Source organism: Macrotis lagotis, chromosome 1 (genome assembly GCF_037893015.1).
Source record: "Macrotis lagotis isolate mMagLag1 chromosome 1, bilby.v1.9.chrom.fasta, whole genome shotgun sequence".
NCBI lineage: Eukaryota > Metazoa > Chordata > Mammalia > Peramelemorphia > Peramelidae > Macrotis > Macrotis lagotis.
Genome location: NC_133658.1, coordinates 506808913 through 506834940, shown reverse-complemented (window position 1 = coordinate 506834940; position 26028 = coordinate 506808913). Strand labels below are relative to the sequence as shown.

At 34.0% G+C, this 26028-nt stretch overlaps 1 protein-coding gene across 4 annotated transcripts in view; it reads right to left on the bottom strand.

Moving 5' to 3' along the window:
- The window catches only part of CRYZL1 (crystallin zeta like 1), a 52746-nt gene that overhangs the window by 18997 nt on the left and 7721 nt on the right, over positions 1–26028 (bottom strand). For 3 of the 4 annotated variants that reach the window (XM_074214071.1, XM_074214069.1, XM_074214068.1), the window contains exons 2-6: positions 16622–16693; positions 14462–14539; positions 11352–11424; positions 2249–2293; positions 915–983 (exon numbers count right to left, since the gene is read on the bottom strand). In XM_074214071.1, coding sequence (XP_074070172.1) covers positions 915–983; positions 2249–2293; positions 11352–11424; positions 14462–14539; positions 16622–16687 — 331 coding nt within the window. In that variant the 5' untranslated portion in view covers positions 16688–16693. The other variant, XM_074214070.1, reaches the window with a different exon arrangement.

Below are 26028 nucleotides of genomic sequence, written 5' to 3'. Positions count from 1 at the left end.
TTTATTTTTTTTCACTATTAAAAAAACAAAAACCCAACCTGTTAAGCAAACAAAAAGTACAAAAAATACTGCAAAGGAAATGGAAAACCTCTGTAGTAAAGCAAAAAAATTTTAAAAATGTATCTGTGTATTAAATATACAAATTACAAATCATTTTTAATTATACATAAAAGTAGGTCCTCAAAGACGTCTAATAATGATCTATAAACCTGTTTCAAATTAGGATTTATATCCAATTTTATTTAAGCAATTAGGAGATAATATATCCAATAAGTAACTGAACCAAATGGCTTAAACATTTAAGAAGAATTAGAATTTCTTTTCTTTTCTTTTTTTTTTAAGGTTTTTTTGCAAGGCAAATGGGGTTAAGTGGCTTGCCCAAGGCCACACAGCTAGGTAATTATTAAGTGTCTGAGACTGGATTTGAGCCCAGGTACTCCTGACTCCAAGGCCCCACTACACCACCTAGCCTCCCCCCGCCCCCGAAAAATTTATTTTCAATAAAAAATAAAATGAACCAGGAAATCCAAAAATACTAACAATGGAAACCAAGGTCTAGTATGCATAATATTCAACCATTTTTTTCAGATATGCACAGGTTTGGTGTTAGTTTTACTTTTTACTTCAAATTACTACAGGGTGAGAAATTCAATGCCCAAAGTGTATATTAAACCTTGAGGGAAATGTAGATATATATTAAGGCTATCATTTAAAATGAAGAGGTCTTAAAAAGTAAAACTTAAAGGGCTTTTCACAAATTTGACTCAGAATATATATATTATTTCATAGATTATACTATTTCATTCTTTAGGTATCCCTGAGTAGATTTAATGAAAATAGAGTAACAATAATCTATTACATATGAATGAAGACAAGATTAATATGATCTTAGAAAAGGCTGGACTATAACATACCCAAGTAATGCTCATGTATTCTAACAATTTCACATAGACCAGATTCTTCAGAATCCAGTGGCAAAATTCCTTAAAAAAAAAAAAGTCAAATCAGAAAAGCACATAAAATTTAATATTATCAAATTTTTTTAAGTGAAAGTTTGGCAGAATTAATTTCCACGAAAGGGTTTCATGTTTGTTTTGAAGAACTGCCATTTAAATTTTAAATCATATACAATGGAGACTTTATTTAATTAAAAAAAGCTAATAATGATTATTTTACTTTTCTAGAATTGCAATTTTCTATTCCCACCCTTCTCTCCCTTACTTTTCTGGGTTTTTTTTTGTATTTAAATTAAAAACAAAACAAAATAAACAAAAAAAGTCATGTTGGGTAGAGTCTTTCTATGGAATCAGAACAAAGATAGAAATAAAAGAAAAAGGGAACAGAAGCAAGAGAAAAAGAAAGAATAATTCCTCTACCGTACTCAGCTATATCCTAATAGATGTAGTGACACTTTTCTACTTATGGCAGCAGCAGCCTGGAAACTTTACAAATACATCAAGGCTCATGGTATATTCTAGTCTAGCTAATGTAGATAATGTAGCTTATTGCCAGACTCTTAACCAATGCAGACACTAAGGGAAGTCTAATATGCCATTAACTAATATTGTACCATAGCATCAAAAATGAAGTTAAAAAGGTAACTGGGAAATAGAAAAAAATAAAACTTCATTACTAGAAAAGGTAACATAAAAATAATACTGCCAAAGCTTGAGGAAAATCAGATTTTATTTAATAATTTTTTCTTAGCTGTTGAAAAAAATGGGCTTGCAATAATAAATCTTTCCATTTTACATCGTTTGGACTGAGAAATAACTTCAACAGTTATCTAGCCAATTTTTATAAAAATCATTGCTTATGCTTTTATTTTCTACCATGAAAAATCAAAATTTAAATTGATTTTCTTATGTAAAGTATTTTTGACTTTCTTATATAAAGATTTTTAGTGAGAGATCTCATGTGTATGTCTGGGTTAAGGAAAAAAAAAACTACTCAATTTCCAGTTTGCAAAATGGATCTTCTAAATATAGTAAACACAGTTATCTTCAAGTGGATTATTTGAATTTGCTCTCCTGCCAGTGCTCAGCTAGGTTTCACATTGCACACTTTGGGGCCTAGCCAGGACAGGGATGGAATTGAGCACGCAGGAATATGTGAGTTTTTTTAAGTGTCTTTCTTAAAAAACTACAAAATTTTCCATATTTTAAGTGACTGAGACTGAATTTTTAAAATTAGAAAAATACTTTAGGAGAACAAGGGAAAAATAATAATAATATGAAATTAAACTTACCTACTACTTCATCATCTGGATGAAAGAATGATACTTTGCTTCCAACTTAAGAAAAGCAACATGAAAAACACGAACACATTATTCTGTGTTAATTATCATTCTGTGATAATTACTTTTCATCTGTCAAATCATTCAGATCATTAAGATGTTTCCTTTTTCTTGTTTATACATATTACCTCATGACTTTAGTAAAAAGGTTAATCCTGGCAAGTTTATACCATATATTTTTTAGCATTCTGGCCAAGACAATTTGTTCCTTAGTTCTGAAGGTTAATTTTAAGTCTTCCAACCCTAAAACCTACCCCCCACCCTGACCCCAGCTTCCTTTAAAGGCAAAAATGATAAAGGGTTTTTACTGTAAGAAAAAAAGAAATTACTGAAATTCTTGAGTTAAATCAAATCCTCTATTATCTGATCAATTCCTCCAAGACTTTTCCAATCCCAGTCTTTCAAGAAAATAATAGGGATTGGCTTTATGTAGGTCAAAAGAAACCCTGAGAGGCAGACCTTACTTTTTCAGGTTCTGAGACTACTTAAACATTTTGAAATTTGATACAGGGTCAGCCTGTGGGCAGTAGCTTAGAGGTGTGCAAAAAGTAAATATCATAACTAGGCCACATCTAAGGTCAGAGTTGTAAAACCTTAAGTATTGTATCAGTTAATTTGCATAATCCTGTTTAATTGGCTGGTAATCAACAAACATTTATTAAATACCTCTGGGCCTACAACAGTTTGTAAGATACTAGAAGAGATTAAAAGCTTTGATAAGAGTTTCAGCCCTCAAAGGCCCATAGTTAAGTAAAGCTGTCAGATACTAAGAAAGACAGCCAAAATGCACCATATTACAAAATAATTATATAAAACAAAGTGCTGTGAGTTGGAGGGGAACAATCTTTATAATTCAATGGGTTCAGGAAAGATTTTGGAGAAGGTGGCATTTGAGTTAGGCCTAAAAAGACTGGTAGGAATTGAATAAGGATGATAACAGAGAGAATGAAAGAAAAAATGAGATAAAGGCTGAAAAGGTAAGGAGGTACCAAGTTGCAGAACATCCTGGAGGGCAGTTCAAGGAGACAGATTTCTCTACCCTGTCTCAGGGAGCTCATTATTAGGATAACCTTGGCCTCTGGTAAGATCTCATCAGGATGGTCCTCCACTTCTCATTCCAATCAACTTCTCTGATTGGAAAGTGAAGCCAGAACCTCCCAGCCTCTATTTATGGAGAGAGTTCAGCTTATTTCTCAGTTGGCTCTCTATCACACTCCTACCTCTAGTCCCTGCCCCAGTCTTCCCCATCTCTTGGGGTGTGACTTTCTTCTGTGAGTGGTCATTATTGTAAGATTTGTCAGGGCAGGAAGGGGCTGTCTTTCTTTTTGATATTTGAATCCCTGCACTTAGCAATAGCCTGGAACTTGACAGGAGCTTAATCAGTGTTTAATACCAAGAGTTATGACACTTAGGACGGAACAGTCATTCAAGACTCTGTTGGGAATGACATTACTAGAATCAACAGGGCAACAGTTACTGGATGTGGGAGACAATGGAGGAGGGAGAGAATGCTCAGCCTGCAGGAAGTTTGGTTCAGTTTGTATGGGTCAGGAATTCTACCAAGCCCTGGGAAGAAACCACTTAATAAAGGAAGAACATATAAGATACAGAGTAGATAGCATCTAATCTCAGAGTAGAAAGCTAGGAGACAGAAGGGTCCCACAGAAGGCAAGATTTAAGCTGTGTCTTGAAGGAAGCCAGGGAAAGCAAGAGGTACAAAAGCATCATTACAAAAATATCACCAATGGAAGGAACAGCAAGAAAGTCAATGTCATTGGGTCTTTGGTGGAGAGGAACAAAGTATAGAGTTAATAGAAAGGTATGAAAGAGTCAGGTCTAAAGGCTTTAAACACCTACCAAAGGACTTTCCTTGGATTCTCCAGGGAGCTGCTGGAACTGAGTGGTGCCAATCATGGTGGCAGCTGAGTGGACTATGAATCAGAGAGTAGTGATATGAAGCCATCTCTAGTCAGAGAATGGAATGAAGCACAAAAGAATAAGAAATGATATAGAACTTTGAGGTATAGAACAGGGAGAAAGAATGTGGAAGCATATTAAAAAACATTTTAGTAAAAATGAAAGTAACAAATACTATTTTCCTCTAAAGACATTTCAAAAATCCTAGGAAAAGCCTTTTGGTAGAGGACAAAAAGGATGGTTATTTGGTTGAATCTGAACCCAGAACTGTATTTTTACATACTGTGATTTTCTTCTTCAAGATTCTTATAAAGATTATCTGAAATCTTGAGGCAGAATCATAGTAAATGGTATGGACAGGTTGGACATAATCTACCCCAAGCTATAAATAGCTTAGATATAGATTCATGATAAATTATTTCTAGCAGATGGGTGCCTAAATGTAAGTAATGTATTAGTATTTTTTCTTTGACAATTGAAATAGATGTCCTACATTTTATCAACAGATAGAGAAAGGAAAGATTGGTGTGAAAAGCGGAAGAGAGTAGAGAAGGTGCAGAATAGCTTGATGGGGAGAGTAAGAAATAATTGGAGAAAAATAAAGACATCATAGTTTAGCAGAAAGGGTCCAATATAGACTAGATAATAATGTTTGTCTTTCATTCTTGAAGAAGACCGTGACAAGCACTTGAACTGAATTTGAGTGAGGGGAGGCTGTACTAAGTCACCAGTCTCACTTTCTCCTCCAGAGCAATCAGGGTCCAGTGGCCAGATAGGAATTAGGATGACTAGAGATGGCCCTGGATGAGAGAGAGAGACAGGGTGAAGTGACTTAATCAAGGCCACACAGCTAGTTAAGTATCAAGTGTCCTGACCTCCTGACCCCATGGCCAATGTTCTATCCACTGTGCCACCGAGCTGCCCAGACTAGATAACAGAAACCTGTAAAGGATTAGTGAGCATAGTTACTATTAAGATGTCCTCTAGAGCAGGTTCAGCAGCAGCAGCACACAAGCAGAAGTAGACAAGGCAGTCATTTGGAATACAAAGGATTGTTAAACTGGCATGAAACTGATAGGATAAGTAAGCAAGGGTCAGAAGGCAGACAACTGATTAACTAGAGAGTCAAGAGTATAAAGGAAGGAAAGTAAGGTCCAAGAAAGGAAAGGGGGTGGTACAATGGAAAATGCACTGGCTCACAAGTCATACGATGTGGATTAAAATCCTGCTTCTGCCTATCACCCATGGCCTCAATTATCTCATCTGTAAAATGAGGGATTTGGACTAGATTAGTGGTGACAAAGTCAAATAAAAAAGGAGGCCTTTAAGCCATAAGGATCTCTGTGGGCACAAAATGATTTAAAAAACTACATACTAACATTATCCATGTTTTGTTACATTTTTATTGGAGGATAGCAAGAACAAAAATGGAGGGTCCTAGGAAACCAGGCATTCGAAAAAGAGCTGGGTTTTTAAGGAAATATATATATATAAAACTTTGAATATATGTGTTCACCTACATATGTTTGTGGTTCTTTCTGGCCAAAATTTGAACTACACATATTTTCTGGATAAAATTTAAATTTGGCTAGTGTAAGAGGACTGAAGTAAAATAAAACTCTGTAAAGTTGAGGGAAAAAAGAAAGTAAAAAGCATCTTGTTTTTGTCAACTGGCTCTAGAATGGAGTTATGTACTCTTGGGAGTTCATGGCTGAGATTTCAAAGGATTCATGAACTTGTATGGAAAAAAAGGGCATCTTTATTTTCACTAACATCTAGCTAAAATTGTTTCCTTCAGTAAAGCAAAGAAAACTATTCTGAGAAGGTATCCATAGGCTTCACCTGACTACCAAAGGGTTCATAACATAAAAAAAGGTTAAGAATCCCTGAAGCAGCCTAGCTGTAAAATTCACTTCTACATTTTGTGCACTTTGATCGTATTGAGCAAGGAAAATTTCAACCACTCCCCCTGGTCTCAAGTACCCTACATATTGTCATCTTCTTTCCTTCCCCTTCTGTTGTTACCCTCCTATATATAGCATTCTACCTTTGTTCAGAATTTACTGATTCAAGCTAATTCTTTTCCTCTTTGGTAATTCAGCTAATTCTTTTTTTAATGGCACTTTTTCTAGAGGAAAAGCAGAAATAAAAGAGATAACATGAAACTAGATTAAACTATGAATGAAATATCCAAATCCATTTTAATCTTCTAATAATACCTAGCATTTATATAGCATTTTAAGGTTTACAAGGCGATTTATATATTATTTCTCTAGGGAATAGATCCCTACAACATTCTAGGGAGATAGGCACTATAAGTATCATCATTTTACAGATGAGGTTAAGTGACTTCCTCAGAGTAAAAACAGTTACAGGATTTGAAATCAGGTCTTTCTAACTCTAATGCAGTGTGCCACCTGGCTGCATCAGAATGATGATTATCATTCATTAATCCATTCTATTTTTTTTTGCAAGACAATGGGGTTACATACTTTGCCCTAGATCACACAGCTAAATAAGCATTAGGTGTCTGAGGCCACATTTGAACTTGACTCCAGGGTCAGTGTTCTATCCAGGGCACCATCTAGTTGCTCACTCATTCTTTAATCCATGGCAACATTTATTATCTCTTATTTTCATGGCACAGTGCTAGGCATTGGGATATAAATACCTATAAAGTAAAGTGAAATAAATACAAACCTAAATGTGTTACGAGAAAGGAATAGTCTTTTCACTTGGGGAGAGAGGCAGAACAGGTTTGATAATTCCTGAGTGAAGGCTTCAACTAAAGTAAGAATTTTATCAATGATGAATGCAGAGCAAAGGAGAAAGGAGGGAATCAATTCCAAGCTTTCAGTAAGAGGTAATGCATGGGGATAGGAAAGGGTAGAAGTGAACATGGGATGCGGTGGAGAATAATCTAGTTTTATTAGGAGGAAGGGATTGACTAGAATATACATTAAGAGGAATAATGGAGAAAGGGCTACAAAGACAGGCTGGAACCAGACTGTTAAGGATCTTAAGAGTTGTGTCAGGACTTTATATTTTATTCAAAAGGCAAAGGAAAGTTGTTAAAGGATTCAGAATAGAGAATGAAATGACCAGAACAATGGGAATATAACCTTGAAAATGGTGTGAAAAATGGAGATGGACATACCAGAAATGAATGATTGTAGTGGTAGTCTAATTCCTTTACCTTATAGATGAGGAAACTGGGGCACAAAGGGGTTAAGTGACATGCCCAGTTACATAATGACAAGGCTGAGGATCAATCCAAGGCCTGATTATAAATCTAGTGCTCATTTCCTCCCAAATGATGATAAAAGGTTTGGAGAAGGTACATTAAGTCATAGAACCAGAGAAGCTCAGAAGTGGATATCCTAGAGATCCAATGAACCTGCATCAGAACACCTATTCGTACCATTCCTAACAAGTGATAATGATCCAGCCTCTAAGAGTCTAGTTTGTTGGATAACTCACATATCTCCCTGCAGTCCACTGTACATTTAGATAAATTAGTTCCTTATACTAAGCTGAAATCTGTCTACATACACATACTACTCATTGGTTCTAGTTCTGTCTTCCATGATCAAGCCAAACAAATCTAATCCCGTTTTTTTATGCCAGCAACTTTAAAATGATCCAGTGGTTCTTGTCCTTTGTTATAGAAGAAGACTAAAATGACATCACTACGTTTGAGACAAATTACACTGTGTCTGACAGTGGCTGATCAGAGCAATACGAGCTTAGAATGCTCTACCATAGGTAGACATAAATAGTCCATGTGAATACCTGGGGTGGGTACTCTAAACTTACAAATGCCCTTTTCTCTTTGAGCTGCTTCAATTCTGCCTTTCTAATAGAGTGCAGCCCCCTCACTGAAGAGGGCACACCATGCTAGGCCATTCTGTGCCAGGGTCTCCCGTGCTGCACAATCAATTTTAAAGTTCTTCAATGAGATCTTCAGGCTGTCCTAGTATCGCTTCTTTTGACCCCCTTGTGAGCACTTGTCCTGTGTGAGGGCTCCATAAAATATTATTTTTCAAGTGTACATCTGGCATTCCAACATGTCCAGCCAGCTGTAGTTGCACTCTCTGTAGTAATGTTGGAATGGTAGGTAGTTTAGCTTGAGAAAGGACTTCATTGTCTAGTATCTTCTGCCAGGTGATTTTCATAATCTTCCTAAGATAATTTAAATGGAAGTGATTCAGTTTTCTGACATGGCACTGATAAGACTGTCCAGGTTTCAAAGGCATATAGCAATGAGATCAACACAATGGCTCTGTAGACTTTCAGTTTGGTAGTTAGTCTAATATCTCTTCTTCCCCCTCACTTTCTTTCAGAACCTCCCAAATACTGAGCTAGCTCTAGCAATGTGTGTGTCAACTTCAAAGTCAAAAATGAACTTGGCCACAGTACTTAAAACTTCTTCATTTGCTGTAATTGATGGTTCTACATATGAATGGTGTGATTCTGGCTGATGGAGTACCTGGATTTTCTTGGTGTTAATTATTAGACCATAATTAGCACAAGCAGCAGAGATCCATAATTTGTTGTATTTCACCTTCAGAGGCTGCATGAGTGCACAATCATCTACAAACAGAAAATCATGCACCAACATTCCCTTCACTTCGGTCTTGGCTTATAGCCTTTTCATGTTGAAGAATTTGCCATTGGTGTGGTAGCTCACCTTGAGGTTATGTTTATCCTTGTTGAATAATATGTTTGATAATATGGCTGAAAATATCTGCTAAAAATATGGGAGTAAGGACACAGTCTTATTTTCTCCATTGGTGACTGGGAAATCTTGAGAACATCATCCACTATCTAGAACCAGGGCATGCATGCCATCATGAAAGTGATATACAATACTGATGAACTTCTCTGGGCTACCGAATTTTTCCTGGAGTTATTGGGCAGCAAACACCATACTGACTGTTCCAGGGATCAGTCTATTGAGAACTCTGGCAAGAATCTTACCAACAATGACTAAAAGAGAAATAACCCTGTGATTGTCACAGGACGATCTATTACCTTTACCTTCATAGTTAACTCACCATATCTCCTTGCAGTCTACTGTACATTTAGATAAATTAGTTCCTTATACCAAGCTGAAATCTGTCTACAGAAGAAGACTAAAATGACATTACTATGTTTGAGACAAATTATACTGTGTCTGACAGTGGCTGATCAGAGCAATATGAGCTCGGAATGCTCTACCACAGGTGGGCATTGGTTCTAGTTCTGTCCTCCATGATCAAGTCAAACACATCTAATCCTGTTTCTTTATGTCAGCACTTTAAAGTATGTGAGAACAATGATTATGTGTTACCTTTCTCTAGTTCCTTCAACTGAACCTTATATGGCATGTTTTTTGAGCTTCAGCTACCATTCTAGGTGCACTTCTCTGGACATACTTACAAAGGAACACAGTACTCTAGATATGTTTTACCCATGTCAGAATATAGTGGAACTAAAACTTTCCTCATTCTGGACTTTATGCTTCCTATCTCTCACTCTTCTTTTGCTTCAGTTGGCAATCTCATTCATATTCAAAGCTTCAAATAGAGCCTCATTATAAATGATTCCCTGAAGTAGCCTATTTCACTTATGGTTAGCAGTTTTATTAAGTGTCTGAGGCTGGATTTGAACTCAGGTACTCCTGACTCCAGAGTCAATGATCTATCCACTGCACCACCTAGCCGCCCCATGGTTAATAGTTTTAATTGTTATTTGCTTCTATGTAATGGTAGTCCATTATTTTCACTTTGCCCTCTGGTCAAGCACAATTCATTTAACCCATTCTTTCTACTAAACAGCCTTTTAGTTAATTGAAGATACTAACAATGTCTTCTTAATCTGCATGTGACATGATCTCCAGTCAGTTCAAAACCTGATCCCAAATTCTCTATTACTTTTGAACGTAACATCAATCCTTCCTAATTATTCAGGCTCAAATTCTTAGTGCCACCTTTTTTAGTTTCTCTCTCAAAATCATCTCACATATCCAATCTGCTCTCAAGTCTTATTTCTATTTTCACAACATCTCTAGTATATGCCCTCTTTCTCTCTATTCACAATGCTATCAGCCTGGTACAGTTCTTACCACCTCACATGTAGACTACTGCAATAGCTTTCTGGTTGTTTTCTCTACTTATGTCTCTGCCCATCTAGTCCACCTTCCAATCAGATAGCAAATTGATGTTCCTAAATTCCAGGTCTAATTGTGTTGCTTTGCCCCTACTGAATAAACTCTAATGCTCTAGAGGATAAAACATTAAAATATTGTGTTTAGTTCCTAACTCTTCATCAGCTGGCTCCTTCCTACCTTTCCTGCCTTCTTTCCATACTCATTTGCACCCAACACTCTAGCAACACTAACTGTGTTGCAGTTCATCCAATAGACCACTGCCATTCCCAATTCTCTTGATTTCCCCCATGTTGGAGGCCTTCCCCTTCTCACCTCTACTCACTGGCTTCCTGGGCCACACTCCTTCAAGATTCAGCTTACTGCTATTTTCTGCAAGAGGCCTTTCCCAAGCACTCTTACTCATCTTCCTGAACCGATGTAAGTTTATATGGTGCACCTGTATATGTACATGCACATATAAAATATGTACATGCCTATATATTATGTTTATATGTTAACTCATTGTATTAGGTGGTTTCTCTTATTATAATGTGAACTTTTTGAGGGGAAGATCATGTTTTTTACTTTCTTTGTATAGTCAGTACTGAGCATAGTGCTTGGCACATAATAAGCACTTAATAAATGTTTGTTGACTGATGGAATCTGACTTTATTCCATATATATTATTCATGGGACTAATTATATAAAAACAAAAATATTTAGCTCTTTGTACAGATGACTTCAAATGTAAAATGTCAGAGCAAAGATGTTTCATTCATTAAAAAAAAGATTTTATACTAGCATTTTATATTTGAGTGATATACTTAGTTTCCTATACAACCAATTAGTAGGCACTTAACTTCTCCATAAATTCTCCAAATTTTATTGCCAAAATAAAGATTCTCATATACTACTGTTATTGAATTCAAATGATCTTTGGTTGAGATTCAATGAATGAACTTAATTTTTTCCAAAAAAATTAACTTGTACTTATATCAGAAAACTTACCCTCTAGTACAACTCCAGCAATTTCTCTCCCAACAGGAAAAAATTCCTTTTCCAGTTTCATTTCTGATAAAAGCTAAATCATAATAATAGTTAAGAATTTCCCTATCTGAAATAAACTCTAGCCTATCCCCTCAAAATTGGGAAAGGCTAATTAAAAATCATATTATAGAAAAATCACATATGGTCCTATTTTTAGAATTAAGGTGCTTTTATCCCAGATTAAGGTGACAGGAAATGATTCTACAGTATGTTTTTAATACAGTGGAAAACAGACATTTTTGGAAGAAAAGAAATTACTATGCAGGGGCACAGACAGGGATATTGATGCTAAAACAAGTTATCTAAAAAAAAAAAGTGCTTCATGACAATGTTTTGCTCAGCATAGCATATTATACCAAATCTAAATTCTCAGTATTCTCATAAAATGGACACAATAATAACAAATGTCTAACAAGGTTGTTATCAGGATCATTTGAAACACTGTGAAAAAATGCTGGCAAACCTTAAAGTAATATAAATACCAGTTATTACTATTATTGTATTATTGTTACTGTTATTATCATTGTTTAGGACTCAAAAGAGAAAGGCTAAGAAGGGAATATGGATACCTGGATAAAAACTTAAAAATATAGAAATAAAAAACTCTTGGTAAGGGTCAGAAAAAAAAACCAGGGCATCAGGAGTCTTGTGAATCTAATCAAGAAAGGTCAAATCAAAAAATTGTCCACTGAAAGGCCTGGTATACAGAGGCTAGCAGGCTCAACATAAGAAGGAAAAAGAGCAAATGAAAAGAACAGACATTTGTGGGAGTAAATGAATAGACCAGACATTTCCCTCAAAGAAAAACAAGCAATAAAATCCATGGTCTCAGATTAATAGAAATTCTCAAAGTATAGACAACTTAACAGAATTAATTTGATAAAAGAAGAAAAATTTGTTCTCTTGAACATTACTAGGATGTGTATTGACAACTGAAATTTTGGAAGGGAATAACTACTTCAAAGGGACAAAATTGGCATCAAATGAAAGTCAAAAGTAGTAAAGAAGCCCAGACAATCTGTGATTGGTCTAGTTTTGTTCCAACATATTAGAACTTAGATGAAGTCCTAGATTTTATTTCCTATCCCTGCCTCTGCTGCTGATGCCACTTCTAAATTCAATCACCACAGTTCATGACTGTGCCCCTGAGGTGATAAGTCAATCAACTTTTCATTTTCTGGGAACACTCACAGTTCCATTTCCCAGTCACCCCTTCCCCTTTCTTCCTCCTCTTAGAATGGTAAAACCAATAGTTCTAAGGCATCTAGAAAGAACTTGTCAATAGACTGCCCTATTATTTCATTCACCATCTCAGGTGGCTTCCCTGATGAGACTCTCCTTCTCCCAGATGTGTGGTTTCCACTTATTAAAATATAAGTTCTTAAGGACAGGGTTGGCTTGATTATGTTATTTTTTAATCCTTAGCATCTAGCACAGTATTTGGGTTACAGTAAACAACTAAGAATTCTTTTTTTTTTTTTTTAGGCACCACACTTTAGGAAAAACATGGTTAAGTAGAAGATAACTAGAAGATGAAACAAGGACGCATAGCAGAGGTCTAGTTGAAGGGAACTTGAAGGGTTTAAATTAGCAAACAAAAGACCTGTCAGAACATGAAGTTGTCTGGGAGTATTTGGGGGTTGTCAAGTAAAAGAAAGAATGAAATGTGGGGGGAGCTAGGTGGCAGAGTGGATAGAGCACCGGTCCTGGAGACAGGAGTACATGAGTTCAAATCCGACCTCAGACACTTAATAATTACCTAGCTGTGTAAGCCACTTAACCCCATTGCCTTGCAAAAAAAAAAGAATAAGGATATGTGTGGGCTTGGTTGGCTAGGGTGGTGCAGTGGATAGTGCACTGGCCCTAGAGTCAAGAGTTAACCCCATTGCCTTGCAAAAACCTAAAAAAAACAAAAACAAAAACAAAAAATATGTCTTTTTTGGTGCAGAAAAAAATTTGAGTAAGGTTCCTAAGTATTTCAAGGTCAATGATAAGCTGAATGTGTATCCATATAATGGGAATGAAAGGTTCAGGGAACAAGAATACATTATATTGTCACATAATATTTTTAAGTACAGAAGAACTATTAGTGAATTCCTTAAGTTACTGTTTATACTTATACTGTATTTCTTAAGCAAATTTTTAAAAGAAATATGCATTTATTAGAGGTATTAAATAAATATGTACATCAGTCTTTGAATTCAGAAAATAAAACTTATCAAAGACAACAATTCTGATTAAGATAAAAACCTCAAATAAACATAATTAGCCATGAGAATAAAAATGTATACTAATGAACAATTAAGAGTGTGCCAGTTCTTCTTACTTGCTAAGGACAATAACCAGATGTTACTTTATTATTATTTTTTTTTGTAAGGCAAATGGGGTTAAGTGGCTTGCTCAAGGCCACACAGCTAGGTAATTATTAAGTGTCTGAGACCGGATTTGAACCCAGGTACTCCTGACTCCAGGGCCGGTGCTTTGTCCACTACACCACCTAGCCGCCCCCAGATGTTACTTTAAAGGCAGGGGAACTGAAAGTGTTTTAATTGTGGGTCAAGATCAGAAACTTTTTATTGTTATCATTGGTGGCTTCTGTTAGCTATTAAAAATATAGATTTTTAGCAGTAATTATAATATCAATTTTAAAAGTTTAATCAAGTTTATTTATATACAAGTAGCCAGATTTGTAAATCAAGTGCTAACTATTCAATTCTGATCAAATTATCATAGTACTGGTTTTTAACATATTACATCATTCTCAAGATCTCTTGGAATATATTAAGTTAGGGCACATCTCAATTCTGACTTTAGCTTTATATCTCTGATATAAATCCACAGATGGTAGCTCTCAGTTTTCAAAAAACAAAATGTACAATAAAGTGAAGCAGATCTAAATACTGTCCAGAAGTTTGGCCAAACAGTCTGAAAATTTAGGTTGTTAAAAAAATATTCTTGCTAAAAATATCAGGTAGGCTGTTTTTCAGTGTCAGGGCTAAAAGGGGGTTAATAAGTTAAACATGATGATGATGTTATTTAAATTTTAGTTAAAATAAGGGAATGTCACATACCTTTGTATTTATCCAACTTAGAGCACAAGCTTTCACTTGAAGTTTCACATAATTATCCTTTATATCAGGAAGATTTTCCTAAGTAGAGTTTATACAGATTAGCATGAGAATTGTTATACACAAACCTTTTCTAAAGTTAGAAAAATAAAATCACTCATTAGTATGATCAAAAAGAGAATAATTGTATTTGTTGATAAAAACTATATAAAATTTTAGACAAAAATGTAAATTCAAGAGAAAATAATAGAATTTCATCTCACAAACATAATTTTCGGTAAAGTTTTTAAAAAAGTATTAGGGTACTCAGTACTTTAAGGTAATAAAATTATGGTAATGAGATTTTAATAATCCAATAAATTTTGTAAAAAATAAAGAAGTAAAGGTATTAGCCAACAAAATTATTGAGAATAAGATCATGTGTCATAAAAAAGGTTTTAAAGTTTATCTTCCATCTCTTTAATGCAAAAGCAGTCTTCAGTCTTATTTTTTTGTGTGAAGTGTTCTTTAAAGCAAATTATTTAATGTCTTTTCTCTACCTGCTGCTTTCCTTTGACTTCTTTTTAGCATGCTCAATGAACTCAGGGTTTATCAGCACGAATACTTCATATTTCAAGTTGAATGTAATTTATACAAGGACAAAAATATTTCTAGTTGAGTTAGTTTTTGGTTACCTTCCTCATGTAAAAATTATCATTAGAAATTTAAAAAATTGTTCTAATTTTTTTCTTGAACTGTATACACATGCAAGTTAACTAAAAGAAACCTTTTTTAAATCAGTGTTAACACAAATACAAACATATTTTTTTAAAAAAAACCTTAAATTTTAAAAAGTGTCAAGTATGTTTAGGATGACATTTAGGCTAGTGAATGTCATAAATTATAAAATGAAGAATGAACAGGACTGTCAAAGTCTTAGAAGAGTATTATTAAAAACAATGATATGTATTTGTTACTATGTATAAGCATATATCTACACATAAAACAAATTTTGGCATTTTTTGAATAATATGATTATACTTTCATCATGTGGAAATATGTTTGACATAGTTATACATGTATAACTCATATTAGAGTACTCTGTCTAGGGAAGAGGGGAGGAAAATTCCAGTGGGGAGGAAGAAAAATGTGGAATTCAAAATCTTACCAAAAATAAAAAGATGATTGTTGAAAACTATCTTTTCATGAAGCTGGCAAAATAAATTAATTAAAACCAGAAAAATATGAACATAACCTATAGGCTTAAAAACATAAAATCTACTTTACAGTAGGATTTTATACAAGGTAGAATCCACCTTGCAAACTTTTCAAAAAAATGTAAAACATTTAAAAATTCTAAAACTGTAGTTTGTTTATTGGATATACTAGAAAAACTTTATCTTATCATCTATAATATGGTTCCAACACATTGTCCATTTAGATAATGTGCTATAACTAGTGTTGTAACAAAATGAATACTATAATACATTTGGTATTAAAAAAGGTACATTTGGCACATCATATGGGTAATATTTTCAACATATTATTAAAGTAAAATAATCAGAGCAAATAATTTTAAATAATATTTAATCTTCTCCAAGAGGAAACTGACTTATAATGAGAATAAACTACTTTAATTACTATAGAATACCCACTATATACTATTACTGTAGTAATCTATTATGATAGATTCAATAAAATATTGGTTATAGAAAATTTCTTTAAAAATTAGGCCATTAGAGGTGGCTAGGTGATGTAGTGGATAAAGCACCGGCCTTGGAGTCAGGAGTACCTGGGTTCAAATCCGGTCTCATATACTTAATAATTACCTATCTGTGTGGCCTTGGGCAAGCCACTTAACCCTATTTGCCTTACAAAAACCTAAAAAAAAAAAAAATTAGGCCATTAAAAATTTTTTTAAACGAACAGAAAAAGAGAGAAGGAAGGTCAGAAGGAAACACAAAACACAGAGAAGCAGGGCAACTTTGAAATAATGCTGTGTTTATTGTATTCTTTAAAAAAGCAAGTTGTATGCAATAAGAATTGCAGTTTTACTTATAAATCTTCTGTTATGCTCTTTATATGGAAAGATAATTTTTTGTTTGTTAAATTTAGAATTAAAAAAAAAGAAAATTTACATAAGTAAGAAAGCCTTTCCATTTTTCAATATAAGATTTTTCTCACCCTTTCTTGAAATACAAATGTAATTTCTTCTCCTGGTGAACTCTGCTGAAAGTACAAACCTTTCATAATGACCTAAAAGAAAAAATATGTAAAAACAATATAAACCACAAGGTTCCAATTGACTTTAAAAATATTTCCAAAACCAAAAAAAAAGTTAAGTTAATATATCATAGAATTTGATTAGCAAATCCTTTTCAATCCTGTCACATAAATGTCACATTATTCTTGGGTAGACCAGGTGATAAAATATTTGCAGATCAATATAATATGTCAAGACTAGGAGAAAAATTCAAAACAATTTCTATCGACAGTGAGTCACTTTCCCCACCCTGCCTCCTCCCAAGAAGCAGTTTGCGGCAATGAAAAGCCAGGAGTTATTCATGCTCAAATAAACCTTGATGTGAGCAGAGAGAAGAAGGCAACAAGAAATGATGTGGCTACAGAAATGACAAGATTAATAAGCAAGTCTTTACTGAAGGAGACAATGAGTATTATCACTATTATAAGAATTGTCAAAAAAAAATTCCCTTCTATTTTAAGACTTTTGCACCTTTAATAGTGAACTCTGAGACTCTCAGCCCCACAATTAAATTCATTTACTCTGAACAGGGACTAGATATCTAATTATTTATTTTGAGATAAATATGGAAAGAAATTAATTTTTAAAAATTAACTTTGTTACTCTGAGGTTTTGCCTCACATCCAGCAGACTGGTAATTATGATAAAAGATGATAATAGTCAATGAAACCTATTTGGGATTATGGTAAGAGAAATAAAAAGTCCATATCCTTTGAACCAGAGATCTTTTTTTTCCCAGAGATCCTTTTTAATAGGCATATACTCTAAGGAAATCAAAGTTAGAATGAAAGGTTCCATATACATATATATAGATATAGATATAGATATAGATATATAGATAGATATATAGATAGACAGATATATAAATGCCTCACTTTTTGTGGCAGCAAAGAACTGGAAAAGAAGCTATCTATCCATCAGATGCATGTATATAATGAAATATTACTTTAAGAAGCAACAAACAAAAAAATTCAGCAAAGTGTGGGAGATCATGAATTGGAACAAAGGATAATAAACAAATGCAATATACATGAAACTACAATGCAATTGTAAAAACCAAAGCAAGAACCCATTTCCTTTCCCTAATTGCAGAAGGAAGAAAAATATAAGGAAAAGCTTCATTAGTGATATGGTATTTGAGCTGAGTATTAGAACTGTAAGAGATGGTGGTGACAAAAAAGGGCATTCTAGACAAGGTGACCACTAGTACAAAGGCATGGAAATGCAGATGATCCATTCAGGAATACCAATAAAGTCAATTTGGCTGAAACAGAAAGAATGGGAAAGGTTAAAATGGGACTAGGTTATTAAGGGTTTTAAATATCAGTGGGAATTTGCATGTTTTTTAGAAGGCAATAGGGAGTCACGAGAGTTTACTGAGGTGGGAAGATATGAATTTAAAATAATTTTGGCAGAACAAGAGGCATCTTGAAAGAACAAGAGGCAGGTAAACTAGAAGGTCACTCAAAAAGTCTTATAATCATAGATGTAGAGTTAAAAAAGATCTAAAATGTTCAATTCACAGGTGAGGAAACTGAAGCCCAGGGAAATTATATGACTTGAGCGAAGTGATGTGGATACTGAAATGACAAGATTAGTAAGCAAGTATTATCAAGAAATAAAAGTACCCCCTAATATAATTTAACAAAATTTGGAATCATGGTAGGAGTAAACAGCCTTGGATCTTTTTCCTCTATCCAGTCTCATTTCCTAGAGGTATAGAGACAGACATGCATGTTCAAACATGGTCAATGTGCTAATTTGTTTTGCTAGAGTATATTTATCTATTACAAAGGTGGGCTTCTGCTTGTAAGTTAGGTGAGGGGGTTAACAGAAACTGAAATGCAAAAAAAGAGCATAAATAAAAGTTTAAATTTTTTATCTTATTTTTTTGTTACATTTTATGTCTTCTTCACTTCCTCACTTCCCACCCCACATTAGAAGTCATTATTTCTCTCTCTCGCTCTCTCTCTCTCTCACACACACATATGTATGCATACTTCTTTTTATCAGTTCTTTTTCCTTTGTAGCTGATCAGAGTATGTATAATACTCAGAATAACACTGCCATTTTGTTATTCTTCGAACATTATTTTCTTTATTGTATACAATATTCTCTTGGTTCTGCTCATTTCACTCTTCATTATTTCATCCTTTCTATGTTTTTCTAAAGTCAACCTGATTATTAGTTCTTACAGCACAATCATAAAGCACAACTTGTTCAGCTATTCCCTAATTGAAGGACATCCCCTCAATTTCCAATTTTTTGCCACAAAAAAGAAAGCTCCTATATCTATTTTAGAATACATATGTTTTTTCCTTTTTCCCTGATCACTTTGGGAAACAGACATAACAATGTCATTGCTGGGTCAAAGGGTAAACTCTTTGGGCATAAATTCAGATTATTATTCAACACAGTTGGATTAATTCACAATTTCAATGTATCCCAATTTTTTCACACCCCCTCCAACATTTGTCATGTTGTTCTTCTACTGTTTTAGCCAATCTAATAGTTGTGAGATGGTATCACAAAGTTGTTTTAATTTCTCTAATCAGCAATATTTAGAACATTTTTTCATATAATTTCAAGTGTATATATATATATATATATATATATATATATATATATATCTGATTTTTTCATTGAAAAACTCCATCTTCATATCTGTTGACCATTTATCAACAGGGGAATGACTCATGTTCTTATAAACTGGATGAAGTTTTCTAAATATTTGAAAAATTAGACCTTTACCTGAAAAATTTTTGATAAAATTTCCCTCTCCAATTTTTTCCTTTCTTTCTAATCTCTAATCTAATTTCTAATTACATTGAGGTTTATATGCTTCATATACTTCCAATTTTCTTATGATATTTCCTTTTGTATTTAGGTCATGTATCCATTTGACATTATTTGGCAAATGGTGCAAGATATTGGTCTATTCCCGATATCTGACAGACTGCTTTCCATTTTTTCCAATTTTTTTTAACAAATAGTGAATTCTTATCCCCAAATATTAAATCTTTACATTTGAAAAAATAAGGTTACTATAATCATTTACTACTGTGTATTGTATGTCTACTCTGCTCCATTGATCTACCTTTCTATTTCTTTTTTAGGTTTTTGTAAGGCAAATGGAGTTAAATGGCTTGCCCAAGGCCACACAGCTAGGTAATTATTAAGTGTCTGAGGCTGGATTTGAACTCAGGTACTCCTGACTCCAGGGCCGGGGCCCTATCCACTGCACCACCTAGCCACCACTACCTTTGTATTTCTTAGCCAGTATCAGATAGTTTTGGTAAGTGCTGTCTTATAATATAGTTTAAGATCAGTTGTTGCTAAAACTTTTTGTATATTTTTATTAATTCTTTTGACATTTTTGACCCGTTCTTCCAAATGGATTTTGTTCTTGTTTTCTAGCTCAATAAGATAACTGAATTGGGATAGCAGTGAATATGTAGATTAGTTTAGGGAGAACTGTCATTTTTACTATATTGGCTCTGCCTGCCCAGGAACAATAAATATTTTTTCAGTGATTTAAATCTGACTTTATTTGAATAAAAAGTTCATAAATAAATAAAAAATTCATAAATAAAATATAAAGTCATGGGGTTTATCTTTGCAGGTATATATCCAGGTATTTTATGCTAGATTTATTTATCAATTTATCAATTTGTAACATTAAGTTCACCTTTAATTTTAGGATTTTCAACTGGTGTTTGATTGGGAATTTTAAAATTTATTCTTTTTCTAGTTTTTAAAAATTACATACCCTGGAAACAATGTAAAGATTATTAGACTGTGTTCTGTTGTGGAGGGGGGGAAGGGGGGGAAATGTGTAAAATTCAAAACCTTACCAAAAAATGATAGAAACTACTATTGTATATAATTGAAAAAAATATATATAATAAAAAAACTGCATGCCCAATTCATTGGCCTACTCTTTCTCTATTTTATTGATGTAAGCATTTGAAAATAAAAATTTTTCTCTGATTATTGTTTTTGTTGTATTCTATATATTTTTATGCTGTCTCATTGTCATACTCTTTAATAAAATTGTTTCTATGACTTGTTCTTTAACCCATTCAATCTTTAAGATTATTTATCCTCCAATTGATTTTTATTCTGTACTTCAATGGTTCCTTATTAAATAGAATTTTTATTGCAGTGTGATCTGAAATGGGTATATTTAATATTTTGTTGTTCTGCAATTAACTAAAATTTTTATGTTCTAATATATGGTCAATGACAAAAGGCTATATTCCTTTCTATTCCCAATCAATCCTCTCCAGATATTTATTTTACCTAGCTTATCTAAGATTCTCTTCATCTACTTGACTTTATTTTTTGGTTCTATTTATGTACTTCTGAGAAGGGAATATTGAAGTCCCCCACTATTATAGTTGTGCTCTCTTTTTCCACCTGTAATTCATTTAGCTTTTCCTTTAAAAAATTGCATACTTATAACATTTGGTGCCTATAGGATTAGCATTGATATTACTTCATCATTTATGGTACCTTTAACCATAATCTCCTGGTTTGTTTGTTTTGCATCAGCTGAAGTATAAAAACTCTAGTTCTTTATATTTACTTTGTCTAACCCTCATTTTTAATTGTTTCTTGTAGGCAAGATATTCTTGGATTCTGATTTTTAATCCATTTTGCTGTTTTCATTTTATGGGTGAGTTCATCCCATTCATATTAAATCTAATTTACTTCTAACTACTGCCTCCCTAATCTGCAACCCTTCTAAGAATCCCTCTGTTATTCTTTCCCCTAACCTCCTTAATCACTACTTTTAAAGAGTCCTCTTATTATACTCTTGATCTCTTCTTTTTTTTTAAGTTTTTGCAAGGCAGTGGGGTTAAGTGACTTGCCCAAGGTCACACAGCTAGGTAATAAGTGTCTGAGGCCACATTTGAATTCAGGTCCTCCTGGCTCCAGTGCCAGTGCTTTATCTATTGAGCCACCTAGCTGCCCCTTGATTTCTTAATCTTATTGCCTTCTAAGAGTTCTTTCCTATCCTATTCCTTTCATTCTCATTTCTCTGTAAGATTTTACATCCTTCTAGTTGTACATATTATTCCCATTTCTGAAAAGAACAAGGTTCCACCTCAACCGGCCTTCCATGCCTTGTTTGTATGAGATGACTGATCCTTTTTAACTTCTCCCCACTCAATTTTACTTTTTAGTATCATCCCATAATTCTCATCTCAACTCTAAGACTTCTACTAATGCATGCTCTTTTAAGTTACCCTAATAATGATAGAATTCTTAAGAATTACAGATAAAATTTTCCCATATACAATCTAAATGGTTTGACATTATTAAATACCTTATAATTGTTTTTTCATGTTTACCTTATGTTTCTCCTGATTCTTTTATTTGAAATTTTCCATTTAGCTCTGATCTTTTCCTTACAAATATTTGCAAGTCCATTCATTCATTCATTCATTCATTCATTCATTCATTAACTGTCCATTTTCTTTTACCCTTCTACACTCAAAGTTTTGCTGGTTGAGTTATACTTGGTTATGAACCCAACTTCTTTTTCCTTCAGAATCTTTTTTCATCCCTTCAGTTTTTTAATGTAGAAGCAGCTAAATCTTGTATCATCTTGACTATGGCTCCATGGTATTTAAATTGTTTCTTTTAATTCCTTGCAGTATTTTCTTCTTGACTTGGAAGCTTTGAAACTTATGTTCCTGTGATGAATCTTGGTGGTGATTGATGAATTATTTTCAATTTCTTTCTTACCCTTTAATTCTAAAACTTCAATTTTCCTTAATTTTTTGAAGCATATGGGGGCAGCTAGGAGGCACAGTGAATAGAGCACTTGGAGTCAGGAGGACCTGAGTTCAAATCCAGCCTTAGACACTTACTAATTACCTAGGTGTGTTAGCTTGGGCAAGTCACTTAACCCCATTGCCTTGCAAAAACCTAAAAAAAAAAAATTTCTCGAAGCATAGCACCTAGGTTCATTTTTTGCTCATAACGTTCAATTGCTTCTCTTTAATCTGTTTTCCAGGTCAGTTTTTCTAATGAGATGGTTCACATTCTCTATTTTTATGCTTTTGATTTTGTATTATTATTTCTTGGTGTCTTAGGAGCCATTAGCTTCCCCTTATCCAATTTTTTTTTTAGGTTTTTGCTAGGCAAACCTAGCTGCCCCGCCTTATCCAATTCTAATTTAAAAAACAAAATTTTTATTTATTTAAGGCAGTGGAGTTCTGTAACTTGCCCAAGGTCATTCAACTAGGCAATTTTTTTTGCAAGGCAATGGGGTTAAGTGACTTGCCTAAGGTCACACAGCTAGGCAATTATTAAGTGTCTGAGGTCAAATTTGAACTCAGGTCCTCCTGACTAAAGGGCTGGTGCTCTATCCATTGTGATACCTAGCTGCTCCCCAATAATAATTTTTAAGGAGTTATTTTCTTCAGATTTTTGGATCTCTTTTTCTAGTTAACTTACTTTTCTTGGTTTTTTTTCTTATTTTTTGGCTGACTTTCTTTTTCTTTAATTTATATTTATTTTAGTACAAATGATGTTTTTTATACATTACTAAAATATTCTTGCTTAAGAGTAACCATAATACCCCCTCCCTCCAAAAAATATAGACCCTCATGAGCAATAAAGAGGAAAAAATTAAAATAAAAAAATAATAATGATAGGGGCAGTTAAGGTGGCACAGTGGATGGAGCATTGGCCCTGGAGTCAGGAGCACCCGAGCCCAAATATGGCCGAGGATACCCAACAATCACCTAGCTGTGCGACCCTGACTTTCTTTTAGTAATTTTATTGCATTACTCTTTTTCTCCCTAATTTTCCCTCAAATCTCTCTTTTTTGATTTTTAATGTTCTTTTTAAGTTTCTCCAAAACTCCATTCTGGGTTTGTGATAATTTTACATTTTTCTTTGTAATGAAGTACCTGTTTTGATTTTACTATCTTCTGAGTTTAAAACCTAGATCATCTTTATCACCATAGTAAGTTACTTGTGGTTGAGTTTTTTCTCCTTTGCTGCTTCTTTTTTTAATGGCTTATTTCTTGTTTATTTACTGTGTTAGACCTGGACTCTAATCCCAAGGTATGAGGAATAATGTCTCAATTGTCAAGTTTAGAAATTCTGTACTGTAATATTCGAAGGTATATGTGGTGGCCTGACATGACATAGTCTTCTCTGCCCTTGAGCCACAAGTATAGAATCCAGAAAGGGGTCCCTCCCCAGACTTACAAACATCAGCTTACCCATCTGCCACAAAAGCAAAATGAGGAACTCTACACTTCGAAGACTACAGCAGGACATTCTGACTCCTCTGTAACCACCCTGAAAGGGCCTGTGCTTATTCTTCCTCACCCACAGTCATGGCTTGGAATCCATCTGATCAGATTTGTGCCCCACATCTAGAGATAAGAGGAGAGCCCTGAAGTCTTCTGATCAGGTACTTGACTCCCACATTGACCATGGGGCAAAGTTCATGAAGATGAGGCTTCTGCCTACAGAGTTGGTAACAGGGTTTATTGTTTTGATTGAGGCATTACCTTTTAATTGGGTCAGACCACAATAGGTCTTTCCTAACATCCTTTCAAGTTGTTGTAGGCTAGACAACCACTTTACTCTGGTCTTTTAATTTTTATTTTCAAAACTCAAGGTTCACTTTGAGGTGTCCTTTTAAATTATTGTGGGGAAATTTGGAAGAGTCAGGTGATTTTCTGCCTTATTTAGCTATCTTCCAATAAAACAGCTTTTAATATACACAGAAAACAAAATGTCCAGAGGCAAATACAAAGTGTCAATTAGCAAGCCAACTATGTGCCAAGGACATATTTTGTTTGCATATTTGAACAAATCGGGGTTCTTATCAATTCAGAAGTGTCCACCAAAAATGCCATAAATATCCACTCGTCCTGTATACTTCTTGTTCAGGACTTCCACTATTTGTTACAGAAGATCAACCCTGGGCAGCTAGGTGGCAAGTAGACAGAGCAAGAAGATCCACCCAATATGTGTATTTTTTTTTTTTAAGATTTTTCAAGGCAATGATTGGGTTAAGTGGCTTGCCCAAGCCCACACAGCTAGATAATTAGTAAGTGTCTGAGGCCACATTTGAACTCAGGTTGAAAAATAAACAAAAAAAAAACTAAGAGAAGTTCAGAGTCTCTTTTTATTTTGGAATATTTATGTCTGTTAAAGACTAAGTTCACAATAATAATTAAAAAAAGGAAACAAATTCCATCTCTTTTCATCGTGGTGGCAAAGAATTGGAAATCAAGTAAATGTCCTTCAATTGGGGAATGGCTTAGCAAATTGTGGTATATGGTATGTCATGGAACACTATTGTTCTATTAGAAACCAGGAGGGATGGAAATTCAGGGAAGCTGGGGGGATTTGCATGAACTGATGCTGAGATGAGCAGAACCAGAAAAACACTGTACACCTTAACAGCAACAGGGGGCGATGGTCGACCTTGATGGACTTGTTCATTCCATCAGTGCAACAATCAAGGATAATTTGGGGCTGTCTGCAATGGAGAATCTGTATCCAGAGAAAAAACTGTGGAGTCTGAACAAAGTCCAAGGATTATTTCCTTTAATTTAGAAAAAAAACCTGATATCTTATTGTCTGATCTTGTTATCTCTTATGCTTTGTTTCTTCCTTAAGGATATGATTTCTCTCTCATCACACTCAATTTGGATCAATGTATAACATGGAAACAATGTAAAAAGTGGCAAATTGCCTTCTGTGGGGGGTGGGAAGAAAGATTAGGGGAAAAATTGTAAAACTCAAAATAAATAAAATCTTTAAAAAAATTTAAAAAAAGATTCAAGATGGAGCACAGTTAAAGGTTAAACTAGTTAACTATAGACTTAAGACAGTGAATTTAATAAAGCAAGGACAGATTAGGAATCAGAGCAGAAGAACATGGAGGGATGTCTGAGTTTATAGGAATAAAAATATTTATGGCAGTACATTTTGTGGTAGCAAAGAACGAAACTGGTTCAAATAAATACAATGGGTGTCCAATGACAGCTAAAATCTGAAGAGAAATAATAAATTTGAAGAATTCAAGGAAATTTTGGATGTTTTATATGAACCAATGTAGAGACAAACAAGGAGAACCAGGAAAAGAATTTACACAACTTCAGTAATGAAAAGGAAATGCAAAATCTAGTATTTCTGAACTCTGGTCAATGCAGTGATCCACTATAATTAAAAAAAAACTTATGTTAAAGCATTTCTACTTTCCTCTAGGCAAAGGAGACTTGGGATGGCTAGACATGTCCCATGTATTGTTTTGTTTTGATTAAACTATACTTCATTATTGCTGAGA